This window comes from Mytilus edulis, chromosome 2, assembly GCF_963676685.1.
Source record: "Mytilus edulis chromosome 2, xbMytEdul2.2, whole genome shotgun sequence".
Classification (NCBI taxonomy): domain Eukaryota; kingdom Metazoa; phylum Mollusca; class Bivalvia; order Mytilida; family Mytilidae; genus Mytilus; species Mytilus edulis.
Window position 1 is genome coordinate 6,983,078 of NC_092345.1, and position 13,770 is coordinate 6,996,847.

The 13,770-nt window shown below is 31.8% G+C and overlaps 1 protein-coding gene across 1 annotated transcript; it reads right to left on the reverse strand.

The window, feature by feature from the left end:
• Positions 1 to 1,715: 1,715 nt before the first annotated feature.
• On the reverse strand, positions 1,716 to 10,320 carry LOC139511317 (uncharacterized protein PF3D7_1120000-like). Its single transcript, XM_071297958.1, has 3 exons — positions 9,780 to 10,320; positions 7,611 to 7,657; positions 1,716 to 5,656 (listed from the first exon to the last, which is right to left on the reverse strand). The coding sequence occupies exons 1-3, from the start codon at positions 10,054 to 10,056 to the stop codon at positions 5,072 to 5,074; spliced, it is 909 nt and encodes a 302-aa protein (XP_071154059.1). The 5' UTR covers positions 10,057 to 10,320; the 3' UTR covers positions 1,716 to 5,071.
• Positions 10,321 to 13,770: the final 3,450 nt, after the last annotated feature.

Below are 13,770 nucleotides of genomic sequence, written 5' to 3' on the forward strand. Positions count from 1 at the left end.
GCACACATTTAACCTAGGATTAATGGCCAACTTGGAGAATCTCGTACTTAAGCAAGCCGGCAATAATTTATTTCGACTTCTTTGTAAACAGAGGTTCCAACTCCCTTTTAAACCCTTTGATGATACCGCGTACTTCTCTAGGGAATAAGTGATTTAGGCCATTTTAGAGGCAATGACAACCTCTACCTCTGGTATCATGACCCACGCGGAGAATCTCTTAGCCATCCAGCAATAGTTTAGTTCGACTTTATTATATACTAGGGTACCAACCTTACACTTTGCTGACTAACTCGTACGGGTCTAGGTCATACGTGCTCATGGTCATTTTATAGAGGCAATCCCTTCCTATACCTCTCATATTATGGCCCGCGTGGATAATTTCTTAGTTTAGCCAGCGGGCAACAGTTTATTTCAACTTCGTTATATACCGGGCTAATTCGTCCCCCTTTTAACTCATTGTTGACAAACTCGTTCGGGTCTATAGCATAAGTGCTATGAGCCATTTTTAAGAGAATGACTACTCCAACATCTAGTATAAGGGCGCACCTAAAAATGTCTTAGTTTGGGCAGCCGTCACTATTTTTGGTGGACTGTGTGATATACAAGAGTATTCCCCTTACCCTCTTCTGACCAACTCGTACGGGTCGAGGACATAAGTGCCATGGCCCATTGACCATTTGAGAGGCACTGCCTACCTATACCTCTGGTATAATGGCCAACGTGGAGAATCTCTTAGTTTGAAGAGCTGGCAATAATGAGGTTTATTTTTACTTCGTGATATACCGGCGAAACTCATGCCCCTTTTAATTCGTTGCTGATAAACTCGTGTAGATCCAGGACATAAGTGCTATAAGCCATTTATAAGGGTTTGACTACCTCTTCTTCTGGTATAATGGCCTACCTGGAGTATGTCTTAGTTTAGCCAGCTTTCAATAGTTGTTTTTTAGACTTAGGGATATACAAGAGTATTCCCCTTGCCCTCTGTTGACCAACACCTACGGGTCTAGGATATCAGTGCTTCGAGCCATTTTAGAGGTAATGCGATATATTGTAAAAGTCATGAAATTTCATGTACAAATCATTTATAATGTGAGTATGGTCTGTATTTAACTCCTAAAAGGACATGGTATTTTGAAGTTCAAAATGAAACCTGCCAAAAATATACACATTTTATATCGGACATAAAGCAAAATTATCGGACAAAAAGCAAAACGGACAAAAAGCAACGGACAAAAAGCAAAAGTTTCGGACAAAAAGCAAAATAATCGGACAAAAGGCAAAACGGACAAAAAGCAACGGACAAAAAGCAAAAGTTTCGGACAAAAAGCAAAATAATCGGACAAAAGGCAAAACGGACAAAAAGCAACGGACAAAAAGCAAAAGTTTCGGACAAAAAGCAAAATTATCGGACAAAAAGCAAAAGCGGACAAAAAGCGAATTGCGGACAAAAAGCACCGTATCATACGACATAATTTGTAGTTCTGTATTATCAAAATAGGCAGATGTAAAGCTTTGAATGGTAGAGTCATTAAATATACTCTATAAGTTAATAAAATGAATACTTCTGTTGATATATTTAATTTTCAGAAATTGACGTTTACGATTTTCAGGTTTATCGATACGCAGGAACCGCCTATGATTGCAAAAGTTGTAATTATACGTGAATGTTCATAGAGTGTGCTGAAAAAATAATGTAATTTACTAATTAGTACTTATGTAAACTAACTAACTAACTAATTTTATTCAGTATAAAATCAAGTACAAAAGGATCATCGCTGAAACACATCAACACATATAAAACATATACAAAACAAAACAACAATAAAACATAACAGTCAACAATTTTGACACTTATAACAAGCAAGAGACAAAACTCACACTTCAATAGTATGCAATTATTCCCACTGATGAATGTCTAATAAAAAAACATTTGTCTATATATATAAGAAATCTGGTCCGAACATCAGTCTCCGAACAGTTCATTAAATATCTAAATTTATCAAAATTATCTAAATTACAAAAATATGGTATAATATTAACAATGTCATCATAAAACTTTTCTCTCTCGTCTTGATAGAGGTTGCATGTACATATAAAATGAAACTCATCTTCAATTTTGTTATCAATACAATGTTAACATATTCTTTGATCCAAAGGCGTATTATTATATCTGCCTTTTTCAATGTGTAAATTGTGGTTAGAAATTTACATAATTGTCTAATATATTGTTTTGAGATATTTAACATTGTATAGTTCTCAGGTTTATATTCCTTTTTTAACTTATAATATGTGCGTAGTTTGTTTTGCTTTTCACTTGACAAACATGAGAAAAAATAATTGCCATATCTTTCTTGTAATATCTTTTTCACTGCAGATATGAGTTTTCCTTCTGACATAGTTCTTGTATTATTCCAAACATGGTCAAAACGAATGAATTTTAGAAACTGAAAAATGTGTTTATTGAAGGTACATGGAAAGGTACAATCAACATCTTCGATTGACTTATATGCTAATTTTGAAAAATTCATAAGAGGGTCGTTATACAAATATAGCCAGTATTTAAGAGACTGCAAAATAACAAATATAGAGATTGGATAACGACCAAGTTCTGCCATACTGGCTATATTAGAAGCATATTTAGTGGCACCAAGTACATATTTACAATATCGAATGTGAACCTTTTCAGGTGCAAAATTTAAAAAAGTTTTTTCTAAATCATCATTTGAACCTTGTGTTAATCTTTTGTCCAGGTTAAGAATGTACGAACCCCACAATTCACTTCCATAGAGAAGGACTGGTTTAACACAGGAATCAAAACGTTTTAAAAGCAAAGGTGTATTATTATGTGTACAATGAAATTTACGTTTAATCATGAAAATTACTTTAAGTGCTTTCTTACTAAGATCTTCAACTGCAGTACTGAAAGAACCAGATGCTCTCATTACAATACCTAGGTATTTATACTCTTGAACACTTTTGATAAGATTTTGCTCAAAATAAAAATTACAGTCTTTCAATAATTTACCTGATTTGTTAAATACTATTATTTGAGTTTTTTCTATATTCAATGATAAATGCCATTTTTGACAATAAAGTTCCAATGAGGATAAACAATTTTGTAGCCCTTCTTTGGTTTGAGACATTAAAATTATGTCATCTGCATACATTAAACAATTTAAACTTGTATTCCCTATATCTACTGGATCACACTTCTTATCAAGATATCCTGGAAAATCATTCATAAATAAATTGAAAAGAAGGGGACTCAGTATACACCCTTGTTTAACACCAACATTTGAGAGTATGGAATGTATCCCGTCATACTTTGAACCACACTATTATTTTATTTATTATTATTACTTTAACTGTTAAGTCAGTTTTTGTTATATCTTTTTTGCGTGACTGTATTTATGCATCCCGTCATACTTTGAACGACAAAATTATTTTATGTCTACCTGTGCGAATTTCAAACGCGCAATTTTACACCAGTACTCAAAACCCTCCTTCCTTGATGGGTGCATTTTACATAGACAAATAAAATCGTATAATATAATCAAAATGAGGATGTTGATTTGATGTATGCCTTTTTGTGCTTCTTCGTTACATTTGTTGTTTTTATAGTGATTAAGATGATAACACAATGTTGACTGCTCTACCCCTATTTTTGACATTTTTACCTATTGTGTCTGTTTGTTTTGTTCACGCATCGGTGACAATATAATGGAATTTGATGGGAATGTCATACAAGTGAGAGGTTTAGCTAGCTATAAAACCAGGTTCAATCCACCATTTTCTACATTTAAAAATGCCTGTACCATGCCAGGAATATGACAATTCCTGTCCAGTCGTTTTTTGATGCGTTTTGTTATTTGATTTTGCCATGTGATTATGGACTTTCCAAATTGATTTTCTTCTGAGTTCAGTATTTTTGTGATTTTACTTTTGACTTAGTTTACATAAGAATTGATGCATACCATATAGTTTAAAATACAGATAGGAGATCATCAAGTGTTTAATGTACATGATGTTAAATTCGTTGATTTCGATTGATAGTTTGCCATGAAACATATTCTATACGTTGTCTTTTATTAACTTTATCGGAGACGTTTAAGATATGTTCCTTTGGCCATTTATATTGTCATTTAGACCCAGGGGATATGCTGTCTGCAGTTGTTTAATCCAATTTTACGGTATTCCTCAAAATATTTACGCGATTACCTTTGTTATTTCCGGATCGTTCAGAGTGGTTGGAATCTTATAAATTTAATGTTATGGTTATGTTTACCTAAATGTTGGTAAATTTTACTTTTGAATTTCTTATTTCATCGGTATATATGTTTTCGTCAAAAACATAATTGTCCTGTTTGTCCTTCATATTGTTTACTACACGTTGGCTACGTTCAAGTAACCAGCTAAATGCGGCTTTGAGTTTTTCATGTAATGTCACAGGATCAGGAAAGCGAAAAAGTCTTCCGTTCACTGTAGACCTAACAGTTTTATCAGAAGATAACGATATGAATAATGAAAATGTGGGATATAAATCAATGAGACAGCAACGCAATGTTTGAGAACCGAGATATATCTGTATATTGATACCATGTCTTCAATCATGTTCAACTATACGCAAGTCTATTCAATAATTGTTCTTCTTAAAAAAAATCTACAATGAAAATATCGTTTATTTGGTTAAGCTTCCATCTATTGTTATATAATTTAATTTTGGATGTAACGCGTCTTCTGATTGGCTGACGTTATTTTGTTATGAGCCCATAGACATAATTTAGTCATGTGACCGTGACGTCATCGACGTTTATTCATGGTTTTCTACGGTTTAAAATGGAATTTAGAATTAAATCATAAGAAATAACTGTAATATTTTTTCTGTCTATTCGAATTAACATAAAAATGTGGTGCACACTGTTAAATAACCCACTACGCGCGTTATTCAGTGTGCACCAAATTTTTTATGTTATTTCTTCATAGATAGAAAAAATATTAGTCATTCCTTAAATAAAACGAAGCGTTCAAAAATGTAGAATTTAAAGTCGATTTATCACAATTTTCAATCATTTCATTTTTTCAAGTGTCTTGGTGTACTTGAGGTTCCTGATCGCCATAGTGGAGGTCGGTTTTTGGAAATATTTGGTTTAGTGTCTGATTTCATTTTTTTTGGTTCATCATATTTACTAGTACACATTTTTTTTAGTTCCTCGATTCCCTTTTTCATTTCAGCAACTTCTATTTTAAGCTGTTCATTGTCACTTAAAATCTGTTTTGTATTTTCACTTTGATTCTTTAATTCTTTGAAAACATCCTGTAAGTTTTTACTAAAAGCGTCTATTTTCTCGTCTTTTTCTTTCAACTTTTGTTCCACTTGATCTATTTGTGTCTTCAGTTTTCCACACTCGTCTTTTAATGCTAGAACGTTTTCTTCCTTTTCATTCAACACCTTTTGCATAACTTCGGTTTTGTCTTCAAGTTGTTTACATTTATTCTGGCTTTCGATGGCTTTTTTGTTTAATTCTCTCATTCGACTGACCTTTTCTTCCAATTGCTTTCTCAATTTCTCCTGGTGCGTTTTCAAATGTTTATTCTCTTCTTTTATGTTTTGAAGCTCCTTTTCTGCCTTATCATTTGCTTCGACATTGTCTTCATTCTAAAATGTCGACACAGATTATACAATTAAAATAAGCTTACATGTTATAACATGTTGGTAGCTTGTTTGCATATTACAGTTAATATGATGAAATTGTAAAACACTTTTTAGGATTAGGGATCATAAACCTTTTCTGGCCAAAAATAAAGGCAACAGTAGTATACAGTTATTCGAAATTCATGAATCGATAGAGAAAAAACAAATCCGGGTTACAAACTAAAACTGGGGGAAACGTATCAAATATAAGAGAACTACGACACAACAGAAACACAACGTTAAAATGTAACATGTGTAACACACACAGAAACGAACTATAATATAACAATGATCATTTTCTTGACTTGGTACAGGGCAAACAATGACCCGGAAAAGTCCGTCCGTTTACAATAAATCGACACTATCGTGTTCTTTCCATTTTTTTTTACCAACCGTATATATTTACATAAAACAAAACACATAACTAACTTACAAATAAAAGTCTACGAACGGTACAGTAATCAATATTTTATAGAAAAAAAAAAATACAATGAAATGGACATATGTTATATATTCTGGAGGAAAAATAGGCTAATTCGCTCGTGTATGTAACAATGTTTTAGATTTTAACGAGAGAAATTTATGTATTACTGAAAAATTATTACACCAGGGTTTTCGATATCACAAACTAGTCAAAACATTTACTAAATTTTATCATCGGTTTAAAGACATCATTCGTAAATATAGCTCAACATGCAGACTTCTAATACGTTCAGGTATTTCACATCCAATTTTTTATGGTAATATTCTTTATAAAGCACAAAGGTGTCAGTATTCACCTCAGAAACTTACAAAACCTTTGAATAGACTTATTAAGAAGGGATATAATTACGATACTGTTGTCAAGTCATTAAAGATTGCATATTTTGGCGTTAATATTGAGTCACTGATAAGGTCTTTGCATCGGAACTAAACACATTTATTCTAAAAACAGTTGTTGGCATGACACGGGTTATGTTCTTCTCATATATGTTATGATGGTATGATACTAAACCCCTAACGGGAAGGATTGTGCCTGATGTTCATATGATGAAATCATAATCTTTCAGTCAGTTTAGTTGAAGTCTGGAGCTGGCATGTCAGTTAACTGCTAGTAGTCTGTTGTTATTTATGTATTATTGTCATTTTGTTTATTTTCTTTGGTTACATCTTCTGACATCAGATTCGGATTTCTCTTGAACTGAATTTTAATGTGCGTATTGTTATGCGTTTACTTTACTACATTGGTTAGAGGTATAGGGGGAGGGTTGAGATCTCACAAACATGTTTAACCCCGCCGCATTTTTGCGCCTGTCCCAAGTCAGGAGCCTCTGGCCTTTGTTAGTCTTGTATTATTTTAATTTTAGTTTCTTGTGTACAATTTGGAAATTAGTATGGCGTTCATTATCACTGGACTAGTATATATTTGTTTAGGGGCCAGCTGAAGGACGCCTCCGGGTGTGGGAATTTCTCGCTACATTGAAGACCTGTTGGTGACCCTCTGCTGTTGTTTTTTATTTGGGCGGGTTGTTGTCTCTTTGACACATTCCCCATTTCCATTCTCAATTTTAACCATGTATTTACTAATATATTATAAGACAAACCGAATGAATGTTTTATATATATATATAAAGAAGCCATGGGAACTGCTTAACGTTAAAATCGTAGTCTTGTTCAAATTGGAAATAGCTTTTAGTGTAATAAACAAAATAGTAGTGGAACCTACCAATAATGAATTGTTCCTTGGGGACTTATAATGCAGTCCCATGACTTCTTTTTTTATTTCTATATATAAAACATTCATTATAATATATAGTAAACATATGGCTAAACATAATTGTTTTAATATGTGAAAACAAGTTGTGTCACAAGTTAATATTTTGCTGTAGAAACATTGAACCAAGAACAAAACCGCATGTGATGTAAGAAATATACTTACCTTTGGACTTTTTATGTATGTTCGAGATCTTTCATTCGTTTCCATGTCTGAAAACATAAACTTGATTATAATTACTCAGTTTCTCTGAAAGTATACCGTAATATGAACCACCGAAGTCCATTTAGAACCTTCCAAAAATATAATTTGACTTCGTGATGACGAATTTCAATCGTGATCACGAATTGTGTAATTCATTACCAGATTATTTTAGTGACATTTTGTGTTTTTATTACAGTTTTTTTAACTCGTCATTACGAATCAAATTCGTTAAAACGAATTGTATAATCGATTATATTGTGTTATTGTTTTATAGGTTAGACAATACTTGGTCATGTTTTATGAAGATATAAGCCCAAGGCGAAGACGAGGACTTAAATCTTTGTCTGACCAAGTTAGAACATATTCCCTTTCGAGTGACCTTACAAAATTAGCCGTTCCCATTGTAATATTCAAATCTTAATAAGAGTTCACTTTTTATAATGAAACAAATGTAAAACATAGGTAATCATCATTTCAATGGATGGAATGAAATAGCACTGACATAGTTTGTGAGGACCAATAGATAAATTGTTTTTCTTCTGCTTCAGGTAAAATTTAATACTTATATATCTTGAGATTTTTTTTATTTTAAAAAGCAACACAATGTTATATAAATCCCCTTTTTGAAATTTGATTTTTTTATAAATATAAAACTCTCTGTATAACCATTTAAATTCAGACCATTCAACATTAAATGCTTACTTTTTAATTTTATATGTATTGTGTTTCTCTTAAAAAAATCCTTTGTTTTATATATCAGCAGTCTGCCATTGTTTTGGTTTATTCAAATATGTGTAACATTAGAGAATGTATGAACATTTCTAAAATTCAAAATGTTTTGTTTTAATCTTTGCTCTTTCATGTTTAATTGATAGGCTCGCCTCAGGGGATGGTACACTTTATTACGTAGTGCAGTTATTAAGACTTCACTTTCATAATTAACTGACAATGAAAAGTCATTCATGTATAGCATTTCATAGTGCATGGGTTTAAGTGCATGGAAAACCATTCACTATGAAAATTAGAGGGTAAAAAACTGACTTTTCATTGGACGAGAAGGGGTGATATAAAAAAGAAGATGTGGTATGATTGCCAATGACACAACTATCCACAAAAGACCAAAATGACACGGACATTAATAACTATAGGTCACCGTACGGCCTACAATGAGCAAAGCCCATACCGCATAGTGAGCTATAAAAGGCCCCGATAAGACAATGTAAACAAATTCAAACGAAAAAAATAACGGCCTTTTTTATGTAAAAAAAATGAACGAAAAACAAATATTTAACACATAAACAAACGACAACCACTGAATTACAGGCTCCATTTGGGAGTGGCACATACATAAATAATGTGGCGGGGTTAAACATGTTCTAAAGCGAATTTAAATGTTAAATCGCAAAAATGTTATTTTTGTTATAAAGAATTTATGGAATTAGTTATGACAGTATTTTGTTATCCGTGATAACGAATCATGCAATTCGTGATTATCATTTTGATTCGTAATAATAAATTATAAATAAAGCCACAAAAGAACATAATATGTCTTTTTACTTGTTTGGTTTTATAACGTTTTTGATCTGAGCGTCACTGATGAGTCTTATGTAGACGAAATGCGCGTCTAGCGTATTAAATTATAATCCTGGTACCTTTAATAACATTTTCAACTTGATATATGGATTTTCGATATGAAGACTAGAATACATATATGTGATTTTACTTTTTTCATGACTAAGATTTTGTCTTGCTGATCATTTCTAAATCAGGACTCTGAATCGAAATTCACTTTTCTCTGCAAAAAACCTTAACTGATACGGTTTCAGAAAATTGTAGAATTAAATATAAGACAGAATCTCTTCACACGGCTGAATATTCTAAGAAATTGATTAATCAGAAAGAGATAATTGTCAATAGGCTTAAAGTAAAAGTACATTGTTTCTCCTGCAAAACAATAATAAATAAAAATATGTCCAAGTGATCCGCCATAAAAAGCAATTATTCGAATGGCCAAAAGATGTAATTTGTATTCAATGTAAAAGTTGTTTTGAAAAGAACATACTTAATTTCAATTTCATACGCAACTGTCATACAAGATTGACAAGATCTATTGTTTTTGCTAAATCATACCTTCAACTAGTTTAACAGACTTTATTGTGTCAGCCACGTGCTCGTTTTTCGTCTCCTCTAGCGCTGACAAAAAAGCCTCTCCTCTTTTTTTTCTTGTAACGACATCCACTACACTTTGGATCTGATCTCTTTCTAAATGTTTACATACAATAGAATCGCGCTCTTTCATTGGTATAACATCAAATTCAATCAACTTGTCAATAACAGAGTCAACGTGAGTCAGATTATCCTTTATGAAAGAAAGACTCTTTTCGATCCTTTTGTTTGTATCAGCCATATTTTTATTCGCTTCATATAACGTTTCTTTTCCTTTTGAAAAAAATAATAGTTGTTACATTAGTTTTCGGTATTATTACACAACTATAACAAACAAGAATAGAAGTCCATTTGAATTAAAAAAAATACTAGAGTAAGTGTAGTTTTCAAATTAGATATTACATATGTTTTAATCTTAACTGCTGGAAATGTTCAAGTTTAATTGATTGAAACTTTCCACTTATATCAAGACCGAATAGTATTGCGAGACGTCCGTCCATTAAAGTAATTAAATATCAGATGTCATTGAGATTTAGAATATGTGTTTCGAAATCAGTATAATTGTATCAAGTATTCTTTTGACTAGTTTGTTTTTAACTGGTAAATTACATACATTTAATTTGTGTACAGTTGATAATTTTCCTAATGACGACCAAACACTCTTTAAATTAATATCTATCAAGTCCAAAGTTTCTTACAAAACAAACATGACATATTGCCCTTGTCACGCTAAAAAGTATATCAAAATACCGAACTGAAGGGTAAATTCAAAAAGAGGAAGTCCATATATAAATGAGAAAATCACATTGTATCGAACAACGGAACGAGTAGAAATCAATCATATTTCTGACTTAGTTGGGCATTTTCTAAAGACCATTGAGGCCATCTATTTTTATTGCGGGGTTTCACATATTTAAATCGGAATTATAGAAAAAATGGAATGTTGTTAGCAGAATCAAAACAGAAAATACTGAACACTTAATTTTTTTCAGCAATACATAAATTGGATTGAGGGGATATGTATTAACATTATTTGTAAAACTCTACTTATTCCTGTGAAGCGTGTGCTTTACATCGAGGCTTGCTATGCTTTACATCGACGCCACAGTACTTCAACCAATCAGGGAATGTTTATTTGGGGCATTCGACCTATTTTAACTCAGATTTTGGCACATTTTAATCGAAATTATAGAAAAATGGAATATTGTTAGTACATATTAAATAGAAAAAGATGAATACTTTTAGCTAAAGAAAATTTGGATGGGGTTTTGTGTATTCACATTATTTGTACAACTCTCCTTACTGATGCCATATTTTGGAATTTCCGTGACCTAAATGGTTCGCGAAAATTAATATGTTTATATATAGTATAGTAATAATCAAGAATTTTCTAAATATACTGGCGAAATTCACCAAAACGGAACACTTAAATTAATCAAATGTAAATGGTAACAACTATTCTTTCTTAAATCTAGATATTTCAGTTTTACACAGGAAACTCCAAACTAAAATTTACGACAAAAGAACATCGTTTCCTATTGTAAATTTTCCTTTTTTGGAAGTTGATGTTTCTTTGACACCATCTTACGTTGTTTATATTTTGCAAGTCGCTCGCTATACCCGTGTCTGTTGTGCCGTTTTAGATTTTTACGAACATAATCTATTTGTTACGGGTAAGTTATTAAGTTAGAGAGATCGTTACCACAAATTACTAAAATCTTTTACTATATTCTTCCATAGATATAAAGATTTGTGTTTGAAGTTTGGTTTTACCTGTAGAAAACTCATTTCCAGTTCTTAATTTTGGTGTTTAAAATTTCACCATTTATTGCCACTAAATCGTGTGTTGATCACCGCAACCTTCGCAACATTCTGTTGATAAGATCATATTACAGTTCAAACGGTTTGTGTGCATTTTTGACAAGTTACACTTGCTTTGAATGTAATGATAGAACATCAAGCATGCAAAATGGTCATATGGATATTACATAATACATATATGTATATAACTACATCTTTCGATTAACACTCTCTCTCAATGTCTTGGAATTAACACGCTAATTGATACTTTTAAAAGTTGTATTAAATTTTAAATAGAAATAGACAAACTAGCTTCATCGGGCGTGTGCATCTCTCAAGGTGAAATCTGATGGATGACAAAAAAATATTGTAGCTTAAACTAAACAAAAACTAAGTTAGATTTTAATATATTCAAAATTTTAACATATTTATTGATGTTCTATAAAAGCAAATAAAAAAAATATACGTTTGTAGCTTAAACTTTATAAAGTTGGAGTAAAAGTTTAACATATTTATTAATGTTCGATCAATCATATGAATTTTTATAAATTGTATGGGTTCAAAATTATTGTATGATTTCAAGATTATTATTTTGATTTGTTTTTAAATGTTTTTTCGTCTCTCTCATTGAGTCCTTCAAGTGAAGAGTTCGTAAACAGTAATCAAAGGTACCAGGATTATGATTTAATACGACAGACGCGCGTTTCGTCTACATAAGACTCATCAGCGACCCTCAGATCAAAATATATATAATGCCTGGGATAAGAAAATCCTTAGTATTTCGAAAAATTCAAAGTTTGTTAAACAGGTAATTTATAAATATGACCATATAATTGGTATTCATGTCAACATCAAAGTGCTGACTACTGGGCTGGTGCATCCAAAATCTTTCTCTCTCTCTCTCTTTTGTCTTCCTTGTGTATCCAAATTTTGGTTTTTCTCAATGGTTTTGAAATGTGACGTTTTAAAAATCATGTCCTTCTCTTAAAATATGTCTTATGATTGGGCAGTTTCTTTCTTTTGTAAAAAATGACCGATGGTTATTTAGTCGGATGTTAAATGGTGTTTCTGTTTCACCAACATATTGCAACTTGCACGTTAAAACATAAATACAACTTTGTGTTTTGCAATTGGATGTTATAAATATCTTGATTTTTTTCTTGATGACACTTCTGACGAAGTTGGTGACTTTGAAGCCCTTACCATTGCCCCTCCCGCGTGGTTTATAACCTCCTATTGTCGATATCTCCTGTTTATATACTTTGGATGTTACTAGAATATCTTTGAGGTTTTGGGGTCTGCGGTAAGCTATGACGGGAGGTGATGGAAAAATCTCTTCTAAGGAAGGATCATTTTCAATAAGGCACCAGTGTTTGTGGACAATAGATGAACGATTTGTGAGGTCAGGATGAAAACTGACAACAAACGGAATTTTAATTGTCTATGCCGTCTTTACTTTGTATTCAAATAGGTTTATTCGGTCTTTTTCTTCTGCCTTAACGAAAGCTTCTTATAACATCTTGGATAAATGTTCTGTCAGAGTTGTCCCAAATGGTGGTTTATTTTTCATTCCGGAAGACAAAAGAGAGAGAGAGAGAGAGATTTTGAATGCACCAGTCACGAACTCTTGAACCTGATGGACTTAATGAGAGAGATGGAAAAAGATCAAATCAAGAATCTTGAAACCATACAATTTATAAAAAATATAATTGATCGCACATCAATAAATATGTTAAACGTTTACTCCAACTTTATGTAGTTTAAGCTACACACGTATATTTTTTTTTCTACATCTTTGGAAATGAACATCAAGAAATATGTTAAACTTTTACTCCAAATTCATTTAGTTAAAGCTACAAACGTATATTTTTTTATCTTTATCTTTTCAAATGAACATCAATAAACATGTCTAACTTTTACTCAAACTTTATGTAGTTTAAGCTACAAACGTATATTTTTATCTTTATTTTTTTAAATGAACATCATTACATATTTTAAACTTTTACGTAATTTAATTTTAATCTACAATTTTGTTTTGGACATGCATCCTATTTCACCTTGAGATATGCACACGCCTGATAAAGCTAGTTTGTTTAGAGAAATTGTGTGTTTTTCACAAATTGATTCATGCCTAATTGATTGGGTATTGATTGCT

What these genes read in the sequence shown, in the direction of transcription:
- LOC139511317 (XM_071297958.1), bottom strand. Translation starts at nt 10,056, where the DNA reads ATGGCTGATACAAACAAAAGGATCGAAAAGAGTCTTTCTTTCATAAAG. An exon ending in GTCTGTTAAACTAGTTGAAG is followed by an intron (nt 7,658 to 9,779) that starts GTATGATTTAGC and finishes TTATGTTTTCAG; the next exon opens with ACATGGAAACGAATGAAAGA. An exon ending in CATACATAAAAAGTCCAAAG is followed by an intron (nt 5,657 to 7,610) that starts GTAAGTATATTT and finishes TCGACATTTTAG; the next exon opens with AATGAAGACAATGTCGAAGC.